At 36.8% G+C, this 25443-nt stretch overlaps 2 protein-coding genes across 2 annotated transcripts in view; one reads left to right on the top strand and one right to left on the bottom strand.

Moving 5' to 3' along the window:
- Positions 1-20576, top strand: part of LOC145666643 (uncharacterized) — a 56587-nt gene extending 36011 nt beyond the window's left edge. Inside the window, exon 2 of the mRNA XM_081734093.1 lies at positions 18269-20576. Within this exon, the coding sequence (XP_081590219.1) occupies positions 18269-20557 (2289 nt within the window). The 3' untranslated portion in view covers positions 20558-20576. The remainder of the gene's footprint in view (positions 1-18268) is intronic.
- Positions 1-25443, bottom strand: part of Cbp80 (Nuclear cap-binding protein subunit 1) — a 201311-nt gene that overhangs the window by 122658 nt on the left and 53210 nt on the right. The gene's annotated exons all lie outside the window — the stretch shown is intronic.

Raw genomic sequence — 25443 nt, 5'->3', positions numbered from 1 at the left:
ATTGGTCTGCAAGAAGAGACATTTGATTTTATTTTCTAGAAGAATTAATTATGCAAAAATATGGAAATCAGTTAGAAACCGAATGTCTGGGTACATTAGAGCGCAGTGATGATGATTGTGAAGGGAATGAAGAGGAAGAAGGGAAAACGTACAATACCACTGTAAGTCCTTTAAGAGACAATAAAAATAGTCAAAGTGCATACGAACCGTCGCCGAAAAGGTGTAATGTCAACAGTGTGATCTCACAGTTTACTGTTGTCATACTAGATAACATATTCGAGGATTATCAACACGGCTGCGTTCAAAGCAAATCGTTCACTATAGTTAAAGACAATCAAGCAGGGTACCATAAAGTTCGATGAAGCGCGAAGTATGGGAGCTAACGCCCTGTAATTATGGCACGTGCTGTACTTTGCCCTGCTCTTGTGGACGTTTACAGTATCTTGCAGAAAAATGGACATCACTGTTCGCTTCCGTACCGCTAACATTACACATGCTTTCCTTTTTGTGCGTATTCACCCATTCGAGCCCAAATACTTTCCTTGTCAGTAGAACTGTCGCATTCTGCAACATCTACGTCGGGTTGTATGTCAGTACAATCTTTATTATTTGCTTTATCACAGTAGTCTGGCAGGGTTTTCTGGAGTTTTTCAAAATTTTAGCAAAATTCAACAATTCAGATTTCAACTTTTCAAAATGTAGATGGTAGTGAAAACAATCGGTGTGATTTTATGATTCTAAAATTTATTTTGTAGGGATTACAAAGGGTGAGATCATGCTTTATTGAATCGCTGTGAAGTGAAGTGTTAAGAAAATACCAGAAAACTCATCGTTAATCGGGTTCCAAGTTACGACAATGATTAATTTTAACATCTTTCCGTGACCTGTTTGCTTCGGGGAGTCCCTCGTATTAAAGACCCATATGACCTGTGTAATCCATACATTAGAATAGGATGAATTATTTCACGTAACACACACACAAATATAATTCAAATTATATTATTTTTAATGTTACTATTAGTAGCGTGTCTAAGATCGCGTGCCCTCACCCCCCGCAATATTTGAAAATGGACCCCGGTCAATGTTCGTGCACTATTGTTAGGTATACCGAATTAGAAACCCCATCTTGCTATCCCCTTCCTCTTTATCGCGTCGAATTAAAAAAAAAAAAAAAACTATGATTGCATCAGCAATGAAGACCTCCTTCTACCCGAGTTTTGAAAACCAGTAAAAAAAGAAAAAAACAACAACATAAAAATCATGTTTAAAAAATACAGATTTGCAAGAAAGAAGTTATGCGTTTCACTGGGGTTCACTATTTCCTGTGTACTTTATATATACGATAAAAAGAAATTGTCCCAATCTAATGCCCTGTTAATTTCCACAGCTTTGTTATATCTTTGTTACTTTGATAATAAAATGGAAATATTCCATGAAAATCCTCCTACAGTAAGGAAACCGTGTTAGACATGGAGTTGGAAACGCGAGTTGTGGCGTCGGAATGAACCGGGACCCCTGAGCACAGCGGTTATGTTAGAAATCGGTCCCGTGGCCCGAAACTATAGAACTCGGGCATCACATGTTTGAGCTCACGTCCCTTCTATTCGATATCAAATATATTGCGCTGCCCTTACTGACATGCAGCATCACAGTATTGTCTTGTAATGTTCGATTGAATAACATTCATTCAGGATAAGGAAACTTACTTTTGTGAGCAAAAATCATGCAGAATATGGCATGAACATCCTTTGGGATCCGATTTCTTGGGCCTCGAGCCCCGGGCCAGATTTACATCACCGGTGTGCTGAAGGGAAACCGACCTTTTCCAATGCAACCACCCACTCCAAAAACTTTATTCTTCATTAGTAAATAGAAGGGACCCGACCCTATACTTTTGGGGCCTGATTCCCAGGCTCGAATTATGACATCACCGCTGTGCTCATGGGACCACGACCTTTCCATTGTCACTTTTCATGTCCAAGAACTAAATATTTCATTGGTGAATAGAAGGGACCCAAGCTCGAAATTTCGGGGCCCGATTTCAGGGACCTAGGGCCCGTTTCCTTACATCACTGCGGTACTCAGAGGACCATTATTTATCGCCAGCACTCGCGTCCAACAACTCTATGTCTAAACGGTTTCCTTATCGTAGGAGAATCAGCTCCATGCTCTTTATATCCGGTTATTTTTTTCTGAAAATGAGTTATTGGCAGATTTGAAACGCGTGTTCTGATATCTCTTATTCTTAGAAAGCGTGTAGTTGTATTATGAATACTTTATCAAATAGCAACAATAAAATTGGATATAAGTCCGAAGGCACTTAAAGGCAAAAAGTAAGTCACTGTTTTCTATCTCTCCTGAAAATTTAATAAAAATGACTTACTCCCCTCTGCCTTTAAAGGTTTGCACATCACATTATTGAATACACAAATTATGGACGAGACTGTATTTTCGAGCTAACAACTCACATGTATTTTTGAGACTTTGTTATTGTCTCATTCATTATTCAACAACAAAGGCTACGGGTTGTGCAGGGCCCCCCTTTCTCTAGTGCCCCCAACCCTCTGGCTAGCACTGCGGGCCCATTAGTTACGCCACTGGTTACTGTGCACGAGAACATTTTTGAATTAGTTATAACTAATCGAGCAATATTTTCAGTGATTTTGCTGAGGGCAGGACCCACCCGGAAATTTCCGGGTATCCGGGCGGTCCAGTCCGCCTTTGGTAAAAAGTAACTGCCTAACGGAACATATTACTATTAAAAAAAAAATAACCCAGCGATGTGTGTAATTGACGCTAGTACAGAATACTGAATATAAAGAACGAATTTTCTTGATCTGTTGCAACATTCCGGAAAGTACCTCCGGTTAAGTCTTGTGCGGAAAGTAACATGGTGGCCAACACCTTGACTATATCTTGTTCCATTTCTGCGACAAAGGAACTACTCCAAGATACTAAAGAGAAAAAAAAACTTAGTTTTCTTTTTTATTTTAAGGGGTTATTTTACTCCGATATCCAACAACAACAATTTAAAGGTTCTCACACTAGTATAATAATACTATCCATGGCTTTGGATTGGATATTGTAACAAAAGAAGTACTGAAAAGCTTCAACACACTGTATTTTAACCTACAATGTGTTACAGTTTCGGATATCTACAATATTTACCTTCGGATACCAACCATATTACTATATAGTGTCTGATGAAGGATATAGTAGATATCCGAAACTGTAATACAGTTTAAAATCAGTGCCGTATACTGGTTTGAAGACATGGGCTACCACTCACCTTCTATATTATTATTATTATTATTATTATTATTATGACTAGCTGAACCTGCGCTCTCTACACAACGCATTATTCACATATGAGCATGAATCCCCTTGTCATTTCTCACAACATATGTACATGTCCCTTTACAGACACAAGTGAAGGACGTCTTGATAAAAATCGGCAAGGGATGCCATAAAGGAAGATTTTTTCAATTAATTTTTCAATATCGTACCGTTTGCAACATTGAGCCTACTCCCGGTTGGAGTTTCTAATTCATGTATGATCAGTGTTGTCTTTCTTGTCGCATGCAATATGTAATGAGCAAATACATTACATACACAAGTAATTATAATATCAGTGATATATTGTGTTCATTAGGCAAAACAATCCAAACAATAAATATTCATCTTAGATTGGAGAAATGGTTATCCTTAATTTTTCATCATCATTATTTCGCCATAAAACAAATGCCTGAGAGAGATACAACTCCTGTGTACAACTGGTTTGTGTTGGAATGTATAACACATAGGATATGATGCTCTATTTTTTTTTTTTTTTAATTTCAACACTTCCAGTGTGCCCCTAAATAATGTAATAAAGAAATAACAGGCACCTTTTTTTTTTGTAAATATTCAATTAGAACTGGACAATATACACAAAATTTGGAATCGACCAGCGAAAACGGCACGTTTCTAGCACTTGTGGTTTTTGAGATCTCATTGTCGAAAGGATCGGAGACAAACATACGAACTTTTATTTGCAAACAAACATATAAACCTAGCATTTTAATATATAGACTAGCTGAACCTGTGCCCTCTACACAGCGCATCATTCACATATAAGCATGAATCTCCTTGTTATTTCTCACATCTGTACATGTCCCTTTACAAACACAAGTGAAAGACGTCTTGATAAAAATTGGCAAGATATACCATAAAGGAGAGCTTTTGTCGATTACTTTTTCAACATCTCCCACCGTTTGCAAGACTGAGCCTACTTTCGGTTGGAGTTTTTAATTCACGTATGATCAGTGTTTTCTTTCTTCTTGCATGCAGTACGTAATAAGCAAAGTGATATATTGTGTTCATTGGGCAAAACACTCCAAATAATAAAGATTCAACTTACTGTTAGAGTGGAGAAATGACTATCCTTTGTTTTTCATCATCATTTGGACATGAAACAAATGCCTGAAAGTTATGCAACCCCTATATACAATTATGTGGTGTTGGAATGTATAATGTGTAGGATATGATGCTTTAGTTTTTTTCTTTTTTCATTTCAACACTTCCAGTGTACCCGTAAAAATGTAATAAAGAAATATTGGGCATGTTTTTCAAATATTCTTTTAGAACTAGACAGTCTACACAAAATTTGCAATCGATCAGTGAAAATAATATCTTTCTAGAGCCTGTATTTTCCGAGATCTCATTGTCGAAAGGATTGGCCACAAACACATAAACGCCCACAAACGTATAATTTAAAAGAACTCCAAATATGGCAGCACAATTCATTTGCATTCATTTTGGAAAAGGTTTATTAAAACACAAAGGCTTTGAACAATAATTTTAAAAAATAAACTTTATATGAAAAAAGATTACTTAAATATTTTATTTGAAGTACACATAGTTTAAAATATTTGTTTGTTAAACGTGAAATCACAAATAACCGTAAATTAAAGGTTTGAAATCAAAATTTATAGGTTGGAGCTCAGGCGCTTTTGTTGCTATTGCAGCATTTTAATAGATTAATAATAATAATAATAATAATAATAATAATAATAATAATAATAATAATATGCATAACAATGAACAAAAGGTGGTTGGTGTGTTTAGCTTGAACTTTTGCTTTGAGACCATCAATGTTTTCCACCGTAAATGAAATTGCATCATACATTTTCGCAGTTAACTTCTCGTGGATTGCATTCGTAAAATGTTAATTTTTACCAATATCACTTCCCTCAAGAGTCACCTTATTACTGACGGTTGTCATTCCGTACCGTCTTCGCAAAACTTCTGAGTATAGCAACGTAATAACGCAGTCATTATAATTGTTATGTCCATTATCGCTACCTAAATCCCAAATTTTGCGTTGTGTTAACGGTTACGGAATGTTTCGGTTATCCCACACGATATTTTTCGTTCATCAATTTGCATCACGAAGTATGTATAGTGATTTTGCTATCTGGTCTTAAATCCATTAGTGTATTGGTTTCAGCCTTATAAAAAAACGTTCTATAATCAATTTACTTCTTAACAAAAATAAAATTGATAATTTTCTTTGCAGGGTGTCCACTCTCAAAGCGTTTTGAAATTCCCGGTTTTCCCGGTTCTACTAGATAAATTCCCGGTTATAATGGGCACTAAAAGACGAATATTTTGCGAAAGAGGCGGAAGGATTATTATTTAGTTCCCATACGAACAACATAAAATTATACTATCGAAAGAAATTTTATTTTCTTACCTGTTTTCATTACTTTCCGATAAATGCATTGATTTTTTCTTCCAGAAGAGCAGCTTCCTTTTTTGCCTCAGCAACTGCCTTTGCCTTTTTAGCTTCCAATTCCAGTCTTTCTTGCGTTACACGTTTTCTCTCTTTTTCCACCTTTTCCTTTTCACTCAGATCCTTCGCCTTTTTCTTCAAATGTTCAGTATACCGAGTATGTGCATTTCTGGTCGCATGTATCATATCTTTGTTGATTTTAATTGACTCCAATCCACCTAATGCACTCACACCATCATACACTTCTCATGGCAATAAGGCTCTCCTGTTTGATTCTCAAAAATGCATTCAGAATTTACAGAAAATCCTCTCTCTACTGATGCATTTCCGTGTGATAGTATCAAAATAAATTGTATAAAATCATTGAGTTCTCGTACACTCTCCTTATTGAATATGCTAAGAAGTTCAACATAAAATGCATCCAGACGCTTCTCCTTTCTTTTAAACGTTTTGCACTGATGAATAGATTCAGGTGACGAAAATACCTTCCAATATTGTCCCATAATTTTATCTGCTTTGCTTCCCGTAAACCATCGTTTAGCTACCATCTCCTCCAAAGATAATGTCAAACGCTTCTTCGCTAGTGTCAGGTTGTGACCAATAAGCATAGGGTTGAAAAACGAAACAGCTCGAGTAAGTTTGTATTTCAATGGTGACCTATCCATTATTTTACTACTCATCGCTGCGATAGCTTCTCTGCACGTTCGTCGCAGTGTTAGCTTATATAGATTCATTATTTCCTTGATTCCACACATGGCATCCCTAGTTGCAAAGCCTATGTCCATATCTTTAGCAGGAAAAAGATTGTTTGGATCTGATATATCTATTTTTGAACAGATGCACCTGCTTTATTAAGAAAATCACCCTTCACTGTTTCTTCCATTAATCTTTGTACGAAAGAAGTGTGATCTTCATGCAAAAAGGGTCCCATGGGTTGGTCTGTTTGAAATTCGGTCAGAAATGGTTCCACCATTGAAGCAATAGTTGAGAAAAATGCTAATTTTGGTGCTAGCATTTTGTCGTGCAAATTTTTTCTCTACAACTGAGAACGTTGTCGAGTTGGGTGTTTCCTTGTCCTTCTTGACACACGCAATATATATAAGATTAATAAGGCTCAAGATGCAACGTCACTGTTTTCTACCCATCTAACAGCATAAAACTTCTTTGGGAAAATATCAGATTCAGTGTAATAAGTGTAGTTCGACCTTCGTGCTGGCGAGTCTTTGAATAAATAATACAAAGCACGTAAAAACCCCACTAAGTCCCAATCTGTCTTCTGCATGTCGATTTTGAACGCCCCATTAACTACATGAAGACCGCAACTACCATAGCAACACTGGACTTTCCGGCGTATGTTGCAGTTCAAATTGCAAATCTGACAATAGTTTAAAATTGACACTCGGCCCATCCTGAATGAGTTTCTTTAAAACGTCCGAAGATACTTTTGACATACTTTTTAACAAATCTGACGCTATTGAGTATCCGAGAAAAACAGATTAAAGTATCTTGTAACAAGAAATTTATTTGAATCCCAAAATCGTACATGTAAATCCATTTGTTGCCTCTGAGAAACTTTATTCAATGATTCGTCGAAACAGATCACAACGTAGGTACAGTCTTTTAATAACCTCTGAAGTTCTCGCTCGAAATAGGGTACTAATCCAAACACTACTGTGTACCGCACTTCAGTTCCATGAAATTGCATTTTTTCTGTAATATCACTGTCAGAAAACATCAATTTAAATGTTGATGCACAACGCTCAGCTTCTTGGAGAGACATGGTACATCACAATTTGTAAACACCACAGCACCTCAGCTTTAGTAACTGAATCTCCTAATAGGTAACGTTTAATAGTCGGTTAAGAAGTAGAATGAATACTGCCTGACTGACAAGAAAAAGACGTGTCATTCTCAGTCGAAGAAGCAGAAGTTGACGCTTAACAATGATCGGTGGATGAACTTTGATGAATATTAGTTTTGGACGACTTCTTAAACGCAACATGAGTTAATCCATTCACAACGCAAATGAAAGTTCTCCAGCTGATTTTTAAACTGTATTAGGCAATAAAAAATAATAAGAAACCATAATAATATCTCGGCATATGTCAGCCTAATAGGCGCCAGAATTTCTTACCAAAAAATGTTGCTTTTTTTAAAAAAAAATGCCTAATTTTGGTTAGATAAGGTCAGTTTTGGTTAAGTTGGGTTAGGTCCGGTCTGGTTAGGTTAGATTTGTTTCGTTATTTATGTTTGTACTTACTATCACAGTTTGTATAGATTGGCCCGCAAGAATTTGTGCAAGAAACTTCAATATTTTGCTTACATTAAAGTAGATTATTGCCGGAACCGAAGTGACGATTGCTCATCAGACGCAATCCCACACTCGCTCAGTTTCACACTTGTTCATGAACAATTTATTTATTTTCTGTGGTGTGGAATCACAGTAACAAAAGCTTTTTTACTGTTATTCATATTGTTAAGAGAATAATGACCATCAGGACGTAATATGCTCCCTTGTACTTATTGTACTTATTGTGCTGATGTTACCACGCGTGATAAAAAAAAATGGACTAATGACTTTCTTACTGATTATTTTGTCTTCTTTAGTCACTTCGTGATGCAGAAGTACCTTTTGCCTAATCCAGAAAAGTAATGCCCTCCTTTATTTTGGCATTCCGCGCCTGAAAACTGCTTTCGTTTTACATATTTGCTCACATCTGTACATTTGAAGTATTTTTAAAACCAGTTTTAAAGATACTCAATAAACTTGTACGCCATCAATAAATGTTTTATGAGGACCAGTCCTACAACCTCCTGATGCCGCTTACATGTCGGATAAGAACGTGATGATAAGTGATCACAATATTAATATATTATGTAAAATGAGAACTACTGCCGCAATATCTTGCTAACTTATCTGGTGGTTAAAGATATCAGGAGATTGTAGAACCAGACCTATTACTAAACAAGCAATCATAACTGCCAACTAGACAATCTCATTCCCGCCATTTACTATTCGCATTCATCTTTACATTGCTATTCATTTTAAACCAAAAAAATAATACAGAATATATTAAAGAAACAATTCGTGCTACTTAAAGTTGAATTATAGTTAAATAATTTTTTTTATATATATATATATATATAAAAAGACCAAGGCCAGAACAAAAGACCGCACACATGATTGCATGATTGCTGACTACACACATCGCTCTTTCAGGTTTCAAACAACCCCCTTTGACGCATCACTACTCTATTCTCTTTTTAAAAATACAAAACATGGTCGATAAGCGAACCACAACGTAGGATTCAAGCGAGAGCCTATTTCACCGTTGCCACGTTCACTTGCGATTCACCATTGATGCTGAATTCGGACGCTCCAAACGGTGGATACCATTATTCCAGGTTTTTTCCCGATTCATGAAATTCCCGGCTATTTCCCGGTTTTTCCCGGTGGGTGGACACCCTGTCTTTGTAGAATTTCATTTTCCCGCTAGATATTCTCACAGTGTTCACGAAAGTGGTAGAAGTTAGCACATTGTACAATAGGGGAGAGCGGGACAAGTTGTGACAATTTTTACTTACAACCTTGTAACTTCTTAACAAAATTTATTTCTAAAATAGTAATACTTGCTTACTAAAGCTTAGACCTTCCGATATCCGCCTAACATAAAAATCTCGGGATTGACATAATCGCTTTACAGTAAATTATTTTCATACACAACCATATCATTTGGCACAATATGCCTCCTCTATGGGGCAGGTAGTGACAACATTTATTAAACATTGGCATTAGTACATACCCCTGTAATATACTATTTACTGAAAGAAAATCTTTTTTTTTCACGTAACAATGTAAACCAATGAATACTTTCCAAAGAACACCTCAATAAAGTGGATCTTACAGTATAAACTGATTCTTCAAAGGTTGAATATTGACTTTTAGAAGAAAAACTAAATCCAACCAAAATTTAGTATAAAAGTTAAAGTGCAGAATTTTAAAGGATTATATGAATAACATAAGCTTCAAAAAGTAATAACTCAAGGACATTTATTATGAAATCTTATCTTTAAAAACAATTCCGTATATACAGACTGATTTTGGGCAAATTGTTAATTTAAACATGGCAAACATAATAGGGATATTTATTTGTGCAGTTCACATCAGCTCGCTTTTTACAATCCAAGCATTGAAGCCATTCATCTCCATGTGCTGATTTGCTGAAGGGTTTAAAACGCACTAAGCAAAAACAATCATCATCTTCAGAAGACTCGCAGTCATCTAATACAGGAATTCTTCTGCACTGTTCTTTGACAGTGCCTGTAGTTTCAATTATTCTTTTAAACTCCTTACTTTTAATTCTTTTTCTTTATTTAATTGCTCTTGTCTAAACTTCTTAGTTCACCAGGACCAATCTCAAAATATCTTGGAAGCTGACAGTGCATAATCGCATAACTCTTTTTCTTCAGATTCTGAGAAAACCATACATATCCCATGCATCATTTCGGTTGTTGTTGTTCTTCATATATATAAGCAGGGACATTGTAGTCACATGGAAGATTTCTTGTGCTTTACGTAAGCTGCATGCACCTGATTAAACTTTCTTTGCAGTTTTCTCATAGTCCTCTACAGCTGATTTAGCTCTCTCTGTTCTCCGTTTACAATTACGAACTGTCTCTGAAAATGAAACAAAAATCGAACACAAGTTTACAGGTGGAGTAAGTTGTGACAATGTCACAACATGCCACATGCCACGTGTTACAACTAGATCCACTCCTTTCTTTGTTTCACAGTGAGACGAACTAAAACAACAACGTGTTGCTTTCAACATATCATATGAACTAATGTAGGAAACACTATTGCCTAAATATAGAACAATTTTTACTTGCCTCGCCATAAGCTTGAACTGACACTGTTCCAAAGGATTCCCTAAATTTTACTTTTGCGCACTAAATTCATTAAATTTACTGTAGTATCAACGCGCGACGATGTGTTGACTCCAACTTTACCTCGATTACTCTACATCAAACTGCAACTTGCAGTGATGTCGCTCATTGTTGCCTCCTCACAGAAGAGAATATATCTGCTTTGTCACTACTTGCCCCTGTCTCTACTAGCCCCGTCCTCCCCTATTGTTTGCGGGCCTCATTTTGTAATGATGGGCGCAAATCAGGGAATTCGACTCAATGGAAATAACGCAATAAGTAATTAAATCTATAATAACAAGAATCGCAAAGTAAAACATAAATTTTTCATTGCGCTGACCCAAAGCGCTACGAAATGATGCCCCGAAATTCTCAGCTAGTCCCAAAATGGTTGCTATGTCATTGTTCTTAACTTGGATTTACTCGCTCCGACTTCAGAAACCGCTCCACAGAGAGGAATCATGCTTGGTTGCCATCCCATGTCTCGCTAGTATGCCGAGCCGAAAGTCGACATACCAGATTACTAGTTTAGTGACAACAATGTTTTGGCTGGTCAGTGTAAATTACGATATCACGGGAATGAACTAGTATATAGAATTTAATTTTAAAAAGATGTTGAGAGATATTCAGAAAACTATCGACACTCATTTGCTTTAAGAGAGACTACTTATAACAGTAAGATGCTTACACGCTTATGATTGTAATCAAGTTTGAAAAGATACACTGCATATATGATTTTGTTTGATGTAATATTTTTTAGTAATTTTACATGTTTTTTCAAGGATGGGTATAATCTTTCTTGTATTTTCTTTTTCACCTCTTTTCTTTAAATCCTACTGAACGTGAAGGAATGAGTTACACGTTCCTTCCAAACACTGCTATGCAATTTCTCGAAATTTTGTTCTTAGAATTGACGAAACAAATCTGAGATGGATTTATCACACTTAATATCTGGACAGGAGGAAACGCTAACTTTCAAAACTATTATTATTGAGAAAATAATAATAATGCTCCAAGCTGAATTCATATTGACATTATGGTACCCTTTACTTAGCTATGGCTATGAATGTGTGTACACTCCCCATGGTTCATTAACAAGTTCAACATTTTCAAAATCCTGCTGCACTTCAAGATTAGGGACGCCAACGTAAAGACTTCACAGCTATTATATATATACTAATTGCTTCCCTTCTTGATCTGATGAAGCGTTCGCAAAAGAGCTTACATTGTACTTTTTTTTTAGTGTGTACGATAACTAATTTTATCCGTGTAGTTGAGTTGTCAAAATAACGAAAGCATCCTTGTAAGTTAGCAGCACTGAATATTCGTGCAATGTGTTAGGCTTTCCTAGAGGACTGCATGTAGTGTACGATGCGGTTTAGAACTGATTACTGTGTCTATTAGGCCAGACATTGGTGATGCAAAATGAGCGACTCCCCTATTTTCAAAGAGGAAAATTCTCAGGACGCGGTTAGTTGGAGCAAGTATATCCAATACTGCTAGTGTGCTACGTCACGTGAATCGAGACCACTAGTTTCCAAGGTGATGATTCCACAGAATTCGTGACACTACATCACCAGAGAAGAGGAATAGTATAAGTAAATCAATTCTAGGTGATTCACGAAGAACCACAGAGTTAAAACGGTTTCCCAATCAGTCTGAAGAGGGTTGTATAATCTCAACATCCGCGATCAGAATACGATTTCGAAATCTCTGAGCACCGCTGCCAAACCTTGGCCGATTTCTTTTTAGAAAAATACAATTTCACAGAATTACTTTCAAATGTTTGAAGCTCAGGCCCTAATTTACCTAGATGTATGGGACAAAAAATAGGATACTTAGAAGAATAAAGATCCAGAAAATGTATGAGTTACACACACTCAGCGAACTGAGAAGCTGGAGGAGAAACAAATGTGTGTTTTATTTTGTTCTGGCCCGCAGCGCGTTATTATTTGGACTTAAATGATTCCATGAGTTGTCTTTCTATTTTGTTTTCAACAATAAGCCACGTTTATGTATGACTCTCACCCAAAAAGGCATTTGTTCTATCTACTTACTTCTGTTAAACATTGTTACAGTTCTGTGTTTGTGTGGGATTCAATTTCACAGCATTCCGTTGGTCCGATTTTTGCCAACGCACGACAATTACTACTAGTTATTTTGTGAATGTTAGGTGAATGTTATGGTAAAAATATCCCTGACATCTACACAATGTTCCAATATTAGTCTATACTAATAGAAGAGCCAGGCCTGTTTAGATGTAGGTTGAGGAATATCAGGATGAACTTCCAACACCTTGATCTACTCAATCCTTTATCTTCACGATTATTGAACATCTATGGTCAGTTTTAAAGTAGCAAGGTTCCATGCAAATTATTCTTTTCTATTATCGACAACTTAAATTAGTCGTGTACTATATAAACAATGGGTCACTATTCGTTTCAAAATGACAACTCAATTTCATGAATACAAGCTATACTACAGTTAAAGGTGATGCAACACCATATTAATCGGGTAAGATGCCTTTTGTTATTGTGTTTCCATTACGTTAATGTATATAACTTGATATAATTATATTTTTCACTGGTAATCTGGCCGTGCTGGTCGAAAAACTAACAGTATACCCAAACAACACACGACTTAAGATATGCACTACCGCTTAAATTTTTTTTGAACATTCCAGATCTTTGTTAGCATCTACTGTGAATACCATATTACTTAAATATAAGCTAAACACCCCAAAAACTTGTCTAAGAATCCGTTTAATAAGCTGATATAAACACCCCTGTACGACTCCAAAGAGAATCAAGTAGTACCTGCATTCTTCTGAAAAACAGACGGGGCCGAGTGGCTCAGTGGTTGAGCGCTTACCTCTGGTGCGTGGGATCCCTGGTTCGATCTCCGCCCAAGTAAGTTTGTGGCGGACATAATCATATCTATGGATTTTCTCGGAGTACTTCCGTTTCCTCCCACATTCTTATTCTACCAATTCTTCCATCATCACTCATTTGCCTTAATCATCGTCTCCCTTAGCCTAAATGATATAATCGTGGAATGTTAAACTTAAAGTTTTCATTACATTCCATTTGAAAAATATAAAAACTAGGATTTATACGCCAAGTGTTATGAACTGAAGAATTAGAACTTTACGTTGTCAGCATTTTAAACTCATTGCCGCTCTCCATTCTTAAGGTAATTTGAAACATAAAAAATAAACAGTTGCAGTATTTTCTAACTGGCAGCGGTGTTACGGTAACTCACGCCACTCGTTGTCAACACTCTCAAGTTTGTTTATAGTTTTCGTCCCCCTTTCTCATTCTGGTGGGGAAAGCAAACAACGGCAGAAAATATTTTCTGATTAGCAATGGAGTTGCGTTTCAATTTCTTCGCCAATTCTCTTGCCTGACGTACAAGAAAAAATAAATAGCGCTCATCCCAAGAATTTTAGCGAAAGAATTTTTAAAAATATATATTCCAATTAAAAGATATATGATTTTGGTATGTGCTTCAGAGTAACTCCTGTCTAAAGCACAAAATTTGACGACAGTTGAATCGAGATGTGAGGAATACTTTAGATATATGTCTAATTATAATTCTTGAAACTGAAACCATAAAAAGGACAGTTTGATTTTGATACTGCATAGTGTAAACGAAAGTGTGGATGGTGAATCAACATATTAGTTTCTTTCGAAAGATATAGACACAGGGAGCTAACGCAATGACAAAAATTTGAAAGAAAAAAACAGTTTTCCAAATTTTGCAGTTCTTTATACTTTGTTGATATGCTGATTGAAAAATCTAAAATAAAAATTAAAAAATCATCATATTTGAAAAGCGTTCGCAAAGTCTAATGTACAATCTGCTGTGCTCAATTGTCGCTCAGAGGCAGTGTATTGCAGTGCTTGATGTTATTTCAATGAGCAAAAATGAGGCATACAAAACCATCGTAAACACATATCGTAATTTTCGGCATTAAAAAACGTTTGAAGAACTACAAAACGTATAAAACGCATTTTCTTTTAATTTTTTTTTAATGACCTTGTACATCTGTATCTTTCAAACAAAACTAGCATGTTGCTTCACCTTCAACACTAATGTTTACACTATGCAATATCTATTCCAAATTATGAATGTCTTATGTTCGAATTACAGTATAATTAGATATATCATCTGCAGTATCTCTCCGATACTGATCCAAATATCGTCGAATTTTGTTTTAGATAGTAGTACCTGTGACATATGGAGGCAAAGTTCTCGTGCCAAACTAATAGGTAAACAGTAGATATTTATTCAAATTAGGGATGTTTAAAAACTTTTGATCGGTACTGTACTTTCATATGATGCGTCACACACTACACTATACGGGACGTTTATGCTTTATGGAACCTGGACGTAGTGGGTAGAGAAAAAAATTATAATAGCTGGCATTGGGTGTGAAAAAGAGATATCGACTGACTGCCCTTTTATATATATAGTGGCTTTTATATAGGGTGACCCTAGAAAAACCGGCTCGCCTCTCATAGGTTGAATGGTTTGTTGAATAAGTAGTTTTGCAAAAATTAATACTATCGAATTTCACTACGTACCCTTCAAGTCTTCTAATATTCTAGGTCTATTTGGGTACACTTAACCCTTCAAATTGCCCCAAGGATAAAAACCACAAGCATACAGATCTGGTGATCGCGGCAGCCACAATCCTTTACTGACTGACCTTTGCTCTGTGAATTCCTCGTAAATTAGTGAGATCGACACACAGAAAGTGTTACAGGTAACCCAATTCTGTTTTAAAAAAGACATAATTGCGTTCCACGGGTGTCACCTGTTCATAAAATTCTTCAAAAAATTGCAACTACATCTTAGTGTTTACTGTTGACTCAAAAACTACGGAACCCACAATCCTACCGGCAGACAGACACACACACTAGATTCCTATCTTCTCGTCACGGAGAGGCTGTTGATGAATCATGTGAGGATTTTCCACGGACCAATATCTAGTGTTCTGCGAGTTTGCACGTCCTGACAAAGAAAGCCATGCTTCATCACTCATGAAAAACAATCAGATCCATCACACCACTCGCAATTGTTTGAAGCAGCCACGTACAGTAAACGACATGTTGGGCCTTGTCTCTCTCTTCGAGTTCTTGGACGCATGTCATTTTGTACGGCTTCGTTTGTGGACTGTGTAAAATACGTTGACAAGTACTGCGAGGAAAATAGATCTCTTTTGATAACTTACGTGTTGACTTCAGAGGGGTTCTTGACCTCCGTACTTCGATATAATTTATCACAACAGGTGTACGAACAGACGGAGTTCGCTTCTTTTTGGCGTTTGAAACTGATCCTGTTGTTCGCCACTTTTCCACCAAACCTTGAATACTGCTCTACATCAGGAAACTTGGCTGCAAGTTTCCTGCGTTTCCTTAAAGGAGCCGGTGGGCTGAAGGGAATACATCTTGCAAGCAGCCATCTAATCCTCACAGCTTTATATTGTAGTGAGTATACAACAACAATGAGTCCCCTTCCTACCTAACTTCCGCAACATACAATCAAATAGCAAACAATTACTAGTGCCAATTGTGCCAACAATATTAAGGAGTTTCATTGCAAAGACGCAGTAGGGACGATTTTTCGTGTGCCACCCGTTACTTGGCTAATAAACTCGTAGTTCTTGTTTCATTGTTTTCAGTAGTTGAGGCAGCGAAAACCTAAAATTGTAATTCAAACTTAAATTGCACCACAAATGATATTAAAACTTGATCAAATGTGTTTTATTCGTTGTTCGAGTGCGATGCATTAGAACTGATTCAAGGTACAGTGAGAGAAATCAATCGTACGACTTGCTATTAAACAGTTAAAAAAAGATTTCCAAACTATGCTATGCATAACTATCGGAAGTCTAACAGGACAGCTAGGTCTGTCAATCTGTCTGTCGACTGGTATCAGAGCAAAAACGGCCCATCTCCTCCGTTAACCTCTTCTTCAACCTGGAAATTGTTGAAAGTAGCCGTTTCTGGTTTCAACGTTTTGCACTGTATAAGCAAAATGCAATAGATTCACCGCCTCAAGGGCACATATCGTCTCCACCCCCAACGCCCTACCAAAACCAGAATTAGTTCAAATTTACCAGTACTTCCTGTTTCAAGACTGACTTTCATAGAGCAAAAATAATATATATATATATATATATATATATATATATATATATATATATATATATAGAGAGAGAGAGAGAGAGAGAGAGAGAGAGAGAGAGAGAGAATAATATATATAACAACTGGTATTGTAGAAAACAAGTAGAATGAGTGTAAAAAGTTGTTTTCTACAATCGATTCAGTGTCCCAAGAACAACATATCCCAAAATTAGCCAGCATCGCAAGAACAACCAGGGTTCCATATCCTAGCTAACCCTCTATTCAAACTGGAAGTAATAGAAATCAACCATTTCCGCTCTCCACGTCTATCGACATAGAACAAAAACGGTGACGGATAATGACAAGCGATTGTTTGCAATCGGTTCACCGTCTCAAGAAAACATATCATTACTACCTGCACACACACACACTGGGACAGGAAGTAGTTGAAATTGACTAGTACTTCCAGTCTCATTATTGATTTACGAAGAGCAGATACGGTAAATGATTTGGAGAAGCTGCTTTTGCAATCGATTCCGTGTCCCAATAATAGGTTCCACCCTCTTCGTTAACCTTATATTTAAACCGTAAGTGGTAGAAATAAACCATATTCGGTTTCAATGTTCAGAGTTATAGAACAGAAACGGTAATGAATTGCGACAAGTGTGTGTGTTTCTTTTTTAATCGATTCATCGTCTTAAGACAACATTCCATCATTACCCGCAACACCCTACGAAAACCGGAAGTGGACGGAATTTTCCAGTACTTCCGGTTTCAATACTGATTTTCATAGAGCAAACACGGAAGGGATGTAGAGAAATTATTTTTGACAGATTCAGCATACCAAGAATGAGTTTTGTTTCGAATTTTATATATCTATTGAAAATCTACGATCTTCCGGTTACAACACTGATTGCATAACTAATAAAACTGAAAGAGTTAGCGACAAGCCGTTTTTTGTCTATTGTCTATTGTAATTGAAAGTGCTAAACATCAATTTCTACTTCTGATTTTAATGTTAATCTCTAAAGAGAAAAAATGGAAAAAATAAAAAGATAGCGAATAATGTTTTTCTTTATATATATATATATATTGATTCACCGTCCTAAATAACAAGTTTTATCTTTCATCTTATTCCCGTATCGTAACAAGTAGTTATGGATGTACTATCGCATAATTTGGAAGTCTACCGTAGTTTCACTTGTTTTATTATACGCCTTACTCATTGTATTACATAATTTATTGAAGACTGCGTGGTGTACTGGTTCTTTTAAACCAATAAAATTTTGTTACTCTCATAAAATGAACAATATTCATGGGAAACTTTGATACAGAAAAAAAATATACTGAAATTATGAATGTTCCAAAATTGTGTTTATTCTGATATACTAATGAACAATAATCTATCTGACCTTCTGTATACCTTTTATATTTTCAGATGGTGCTATTTTTCTGCATGCAAGGATACTGCCAAAGGGAGAGATTCCATGGAGTAATAACGGGAGATATTCCTCCTTGCTGTCTTTTGGGGAACATGCGATCCGGGAGAGTGGCATTCCCAACGAGAAGAGCTGATACTCAATATGAAGGGACAGAGCTTGAAGCACAAAGTACGAATTCAACTTTCAGGATGTTCCGACTCATCCTCCCCCTCGATGACGATCGAATTAGAGAACGAGAACAACCAGGCCTTGTGTTTCGTGTAGACAGAACGAAAAAATCCGTATCAGGCAATGATTTAAGAAATGCTCTGGATACTCGGAGCACTTGGCAGCCCATTGTTGGAACTATCTCGCAATATTCAACTCCAGCTGGCATTACAAGACATCACGTTTACTTTCCTGAAGCAACTAGTCATCGGATGTTACGATCAAAAATACCTCCCAAGTGGGAACACATCCTTCGTAAGGCTGTATTTCAAAGTATGAGAAGAAACGGGGGTATTCATCGCGGACAACTTCATGTTTCTTTAAAGGACGTCACTGATAAACTTCTTTGGGAAAGGCTAACAGAAGCTGAGTTCATTTCACCGTTAAAAGAACAGGATACTTCAGCTACTGAAGATGCTTCAAAAGCAGACTCACGAGTAACTGGTGGTCCTCAAGATATAAGCACTGTTGCAAAAGGAGTTCTCGTTCGCAAAGGTGATGGATTTGAATTCCGAATACTTGATTCCAATAGAAGGAAAAATTTTCTCGCTAACACTTCAACATCAGCCTCTCACAGTAATTGTGTTTGTGGTGTTCCCTCTCCACACGATGGCTTTGTAGCAATATGGACGATAAGAAAAATTAGACACAGTGGTCCAGGTTTTGGTTTTCCACGATTTGAGCTTCACTTTAGTGTACTACCCGCATCTAACTCACTCTCCTCGGCCCCTGATAATCCATATGCTTCGGATCCATTTTTCACACCTCATCCACATACTCAACACCCACCATTACTTCCAGCACAGCAACATCAAAACCTTGACGAATTTGGACAACCAGCACCTCCGCCTGGCTTCTACGATCCAGGACCGGGCAGTCACTACAAAGGTGTACCAGTATATGATGGTCCTGAATATGATCCTCGTTTCTTAGCTATATATCGCGATGTTATTGAATCTTATCTTAGAAAGAAAAGACCTCCTCCGCATAACAATCAGTTAATAGGATCAACCATTGATCCTTCAGGGCCTCCACCAACTTTCTTTCCTACTTCCAGACCTTTATTTTATTCAGATGTGGTACCAAGACCGCACAATTTCAGGCCATCTATACGTTACCATCACTTCTCTGAGCCAGATCCCATATTCCATGCCCCAAAACGGCCTCCTCCTGTTACATATGTGACTCTAATGCCTTACGACTCCCCATCTCCGAGAGAGAAACCGCACTCCTCACCAACTGAGAAACCTTCAAGTAATCAGATTATTTCGTCCACACCGTCAACGAATCCTACGACAAACAAAACACCGACAGGTTCAGCCTACCCGAATTCTATAAACGAACAACTACCCCCATCCGAAGGTAATGAGGATACTAATATTCCTTATGTTGCTGCTGCAATGCCTGCAGCAAAAGCATCGCCCGATATACATAACATCTCTACATATACTGGGCAGATTCATCATGACCACCACCACGGACCAGCAGAGTTCAATCATTCTAAATACTCAGCAGAGGTACTCCGTGATTCCCATACTGGTTCTCAAGAAGTCAAATCTGATATTGCACTGCCGTTGGCAGCAACAGGCCGTCAAATCGCCAGAGAAAACATTACATATTCAACAACATTACCTACAACGCATTACATATCTCATTTTACCACTCCTACAGGCACGACACAGTACACAACAACACGTTTTACCACTCCTCCCGTTACCAGTTTTACAACGTATGACAAACCTGAAATAACCACTTTCTCGACATTTGATGCAAATTCCCCCTATGCTTTACAAACAAATATCTCCTCTGCAAAGGTACCGCAAATCTATTCTTATTTCATAGGAGACAGATATGACACGACAGCAACAGCTGCCAGCTCACTGGATCCTGTCACTACCACCACAGAACAAGTAACAATACAAAACCCCACAACCAGCTATTCTACTGGAGCAACTTCAACAATTGCAACGAAGCTGGACCAAATTACTATGGCTCTCGTGAATCATGCTCGTACCCATAATATCCTGAGGACGGATACAACAACAGAATATACGCATGGAACCACAGACCCGTCATGAAAAAAGAAAAAGAAAAGGACTATCTTCAATGTACAAATTGCTGGTGAGTAATGATGGAAGTGGACTTTTTGCGTAAAAACTTATGTACTGTTCCCGAAAAGGATTAAACTGATCTTCTAAAATATCTATATTCAAACACCTTCGTCAGATGATTAGGCAAAGACGTTTATTAAAGGATTCAACGAAAGATAAGTGGGAACAGTATAATATAAAATGGTTTTTCATTTCTTTAGAAAAAGCAAGATTGTATTGTGTTAATGCTTACAGCCGAGGACATGTTAATAAATTTAAGAAAGCTGTGAAGTAAATTATACTAAGTTAGAAATTTACTGGACTCGAAGACAGTTTCTGCATATTATTATTACTGTCTTTAAACTTCGGAAAGTGTAATATGTTTGTACTCATTTACAATGAGGGCAAAACAGTGTCTTATACTCTAACATACGTATTCCAATAGTGTAATAAATTAAGACAGTAACAAACAATTAATGGAGAAACAAAAACGCATAAAACGCATACGAGTTAAAGAAGTGTAACAACTATACCATCTTTAAAAATATTGCCTATTGTTAATTTACTGCTATTTTTATGCCCAGCAATTTAATCAATAAATGCTTGATTTAACAGAGTTAAGTATTTTAAAAGAAAGCTTGGTATTAAGTACAGAAAACAAAATTATTGTTAAGATGTATTGTCTAACAATACGCAGTATAAAGTACAATAATCCTTTTCTCGCAGTATGTACGTAAATAGTTAATAATGCATAAATCCATGTACTAACACTTTTAATAAAATTATTCAATGTACAGATTCTTTTCTTTCTTTTTTTTTCTTTCTTTCTTCTTATGGTACAACTTTAAATCTCATTCATCAAGTAACAAATAACGTGATAATAGAGGTGGTCGATGATACTGAATGAGAGGGATGCATCCGCTTGGGATATAGATTTTCAATTTTTCGAAGCAAGCCTCTTTTAAAGTATGTAACTTTCCCTTTACAATCTGTTCATTTTATGACTGAATGACACGTCTAAGGTAGGAAAACCTTACAATGTGTGATATATATACGAGGGAGGTTCAATAATTATTGTCCCCTATATATTTAAAATGCTTAAGCTGGGATGGCTGATGGGGGATATTGTAGTCTAATATCTTAGATGCCTATATGCTAAACTTCAGAACCATAGATGATGCTATATTAATATTCTTTTTTATCGTTTCAGGTGTGAGAGGTGGCACCTAGCTTGAAAAATGGAGAAAACCGAACAACGAACTGTCATCAAGTACCTCCAGAAAAAGGGCTTAAGTCCAAAGGAGATTCATGAGGACATGATCAGTGTGTTGGGTGATGGGGCTTCTTCCTACCATGTGGTAAAGAACTGGTGCCGTAACTTCCGTTGCGGCAGGGAAAGCTGTCAACAGGCCCCTGGTGCTGGTCCTCCAACAACAACATGCACCCTTGAAAACATTGATGATGTGCATGGTACGATTAGAGGAGACAGACGAATCACGGTGCAACAGTTAGTAGACATCATGCACATCTCTGTAGCCTCAGTGGAAACTACTGTGCATGAACACTTGGGATTCAGAAAGGTGTCAGCGCGATGGGTATCCAAAATGTTATCTCGTGAAAATCAAAAAGACAGAGTTCGATGTTCAAGGGCTGGTTTGGAGGTTATGGGGGAAGACCTGAAACAGTTCTGTGATAGATTTGTGACAGTGGATGAGACATGCCTCCACCACTATGATCCCGAGTCCAAACGACAGTGCATGGAGTGGCGGCACAGTAGTTCGCCTCTCCCACGCAAGTTCGTGCATGCATCAGCACACAAGGTTATGGCTACATTTTTTTGGGATGCGAAGGGTGTGCTTCTTATTGACTACCTGGAGGTTGGACACACTATCACGGGGGCCTATTATGCAGCCCTAATTCCTAAGTTTCGCGAAGCACTCAAGGAAAAACGGCGCGGGATGTTACAGCGAACAGTACTGTTCCACCAAGATAATGCTCCGGCCCACAAAAGCCATCTTACTGGTGCCGCAATCCATGCTGCTGGTTTTGATGTGTTGGAACATCCTCCCACCTCACCCGACCTCGTCCCTAGTGACTTCCATTTGTTCCCAAAGTTGAAGGAGCATCTCAAGGGGAAGAAGTTTCACTCAAATGCAGCTGTTATTGAAGCTGTGGAGGAATGGCTCACGGCTCAGCCAAGACTTTCTTTGAAGCTGGCATAGTGACTTCACAGCATAGGTAGAAGAAGTGCATTACTATGCAAGGAGACTTTTTGGAAAAATAATACTGCTTATAGGTCAGGGACAATAATTATTGAACCACCCTCGTATATATATATTAAGGCAATGATAGAGAACAAACAATATGATTATGTATTGGTCATGTTTAGAAGACAATACGTGTCAGACTACGGCGTCTCGTCGAAAAATAAAATAAGACACAGACTAGAGGCCGGAAAATTATTTTTGAGTAAAGATAGGATTGCAAGAAAGGAAATTCATACTCTGCAGGCATATAAAGAAGTCATAAGGGTATATTTCGAGAATCTTGAAGAAGTGCATAAGATCATGTGAGCAATCATTTAATAACTTGTCAACCGATAACAAATCAACGCATAAGCTGTGTACAAAAGGAGAGAACTTAAGGTGTGATTACAATACGAGAAAAATTGCAGGAACCATTGTGAATGTAAATATTTCTACTAGACGCCATAATGAATTAAATAAAACCCACTTTTCTAGCAATTCCTGACCCACAGTTGCTCAAGAAATGTCTCCATGACAACGCGATTTCGAAATCTCAGTTGTTAGTGTAAAAGCAATACAAACAGCTCCAATGATACACTTCGTGTTTGAATAGAAGTTCCTTGATACAATATAAATTCTGAAATGGGATTGATATAGGGTTCCTACTCAAAAGCGACTCTTACGAACATTGATCGGAAATGTGTTGGAAAAGCAGTTTTATACACATACATATATTCATTTTTAAGGACTGACAAGGACCAAATACAACGGAAAAGAGAAGAAAACACTAACAAGACACGCAAAACAGAGAATTCCATCCTTTCTAGTTAAATACTAGGTTCTTCCGATCTGGAGTAAAGTGAAAACAGTGTCCTAATCTTTACACACGATTTCCTCAAAAGGACGTTTTTTTGACCATTGTGTACCTTTTACTCACAAACTATGACATCGCTCTGGTAAACGTACTAATAGCAGCAATATTTCTTAACTAGAATCATTATGTTCAATGAATACTTTGTGATGATGAAACTGAATCTTGTTTCCAGTATATATTTCAGTGGTAGGTGAACTACAATGCTACATTTCCAAGTACAACAAATCGTCTGCATTACCTTTAGTTCCAAGTAAATACTGTTCTAAACACAACCTATAATTTTGACATATCCGTTCACAGTGTAAATATATACATACATACACACAAATTGTTTTTAGGTTACTGTTTTCTCCCCTTGTGTATAATGCAAGTTGTACAGCAGTTAACAAGCCGCTTAATGGAAACATAGACTATCATCATAAGTAACTACTCCCAAGTACCACAGTCCTTGATGTAATAGTATCCAAGAAATTAACATTTTCGAATATGTCTGTTCGTCAGGTACAAGATAAAAATAAAAAATATATATAAAAAAGAAAAGAAAACGAATGCTGATAAACATATAATAATTATTACCTTTGCTACTTACTTCCCATGCTCTTAAAACAGCTGAATGTGTATTTAAAAAAATAAAAAAAGGAGGGGATTGAAGTAGAAGTTATTGAAATACACAAGTATGAATTTTATGATGACAATGTAGCTGATAAACCCTCCTCAGGTAAATATATCATACAGAAATCTTACCTTTCAATACCTGAGAAATGTAATTTGAAATATAAGTAACTTGTCTACTAGTATCTACATAGAAATAATAAAGACCAACTAAAACAACTGTTTTTAACAACAGTTGTTTTTAACTAAAACAACTTTTCCTCTTTGCGGCCCTGGTGATGAATAAATGCCATGACAGAGTTCTCTGATTATCTTTCTGTTTACAGATTTATGAAATGTCTGTAATAGGACGGAGCGCTTATCTATAGTAAATATATTTAGAATGTGATAAACCTGTTCATTATCATGGAGTCGTCGCAGCATAAACCTAATCGGCAGGTTTTAGATTGAAGCTCATCGCAGGCCAACTTAACCAAGTTTTCTTTAATTTTCGTCGGTCTAACTTAGTAAATATATAGATGATACTTTCGCAATTCCAATTTTTAGAAACATACGCAATATTTTGTAAGTTAAGAATCCTAATATATATTTTAACTGGGCGGTCTTACATTTTCAATCTTTCTTTGCTTACTGATTTCCGTAGAGCAAAAACGGCAAGAGATATTGAAAGGCAATTTCTTGCAATCGATTCAGCTTCCCAAGATTAGATTTTATAATATACTACCAAAACCGTAAGTGACTTTACGGTAAATTTACCTTTTCTTCTGGTTTTAATACTGATTTTCGTAGAGCAAAAACGGTAAGAAATATAGACATAGAGTTTTTTTGTAATTGTTTCAGCTTCCCAAGAATACGTTCTATTCCTCCCTTAACCACCTATCCAATTTGGAAGTGATTCAAATTAATTTCCGGTTTCAATCTTTATCGCTATATGCAGAAGAAAAACAATAAGGCATAGCAAGTAATAGTTTTTTTTTTATGGATTTAGAGTTCGAGGAACAGGTTCTATCTTTGATCTTATTAATCTATTGCAACCAGTAGTTACAGATCTACTACTTCAAAGTTTGAGTATTGAATTCCCATAAGTTGGAAGTTTACTATAATTTCACACAGTGAACCGAAACTCACTATTTGTTATTATT

Source organism: Thermobia domestica, chromosome 12 (genome assembly GCF_964235325.1).
Source record: "Thermobia domestica chromosome 12, izTheDome1.hap1.1, whole genome shotgun sequence".
NCBI classification, from domain to species: domain Eukaryota; kingdom Metazoa; phylum Arthropoda; class Insecta; order Zygentoma; family Lepismatidae; genus Thermobia; species Thermobia domestica.
This window is presented reverse-complemented; position numbering and strand designations above follow the sequence as displayed.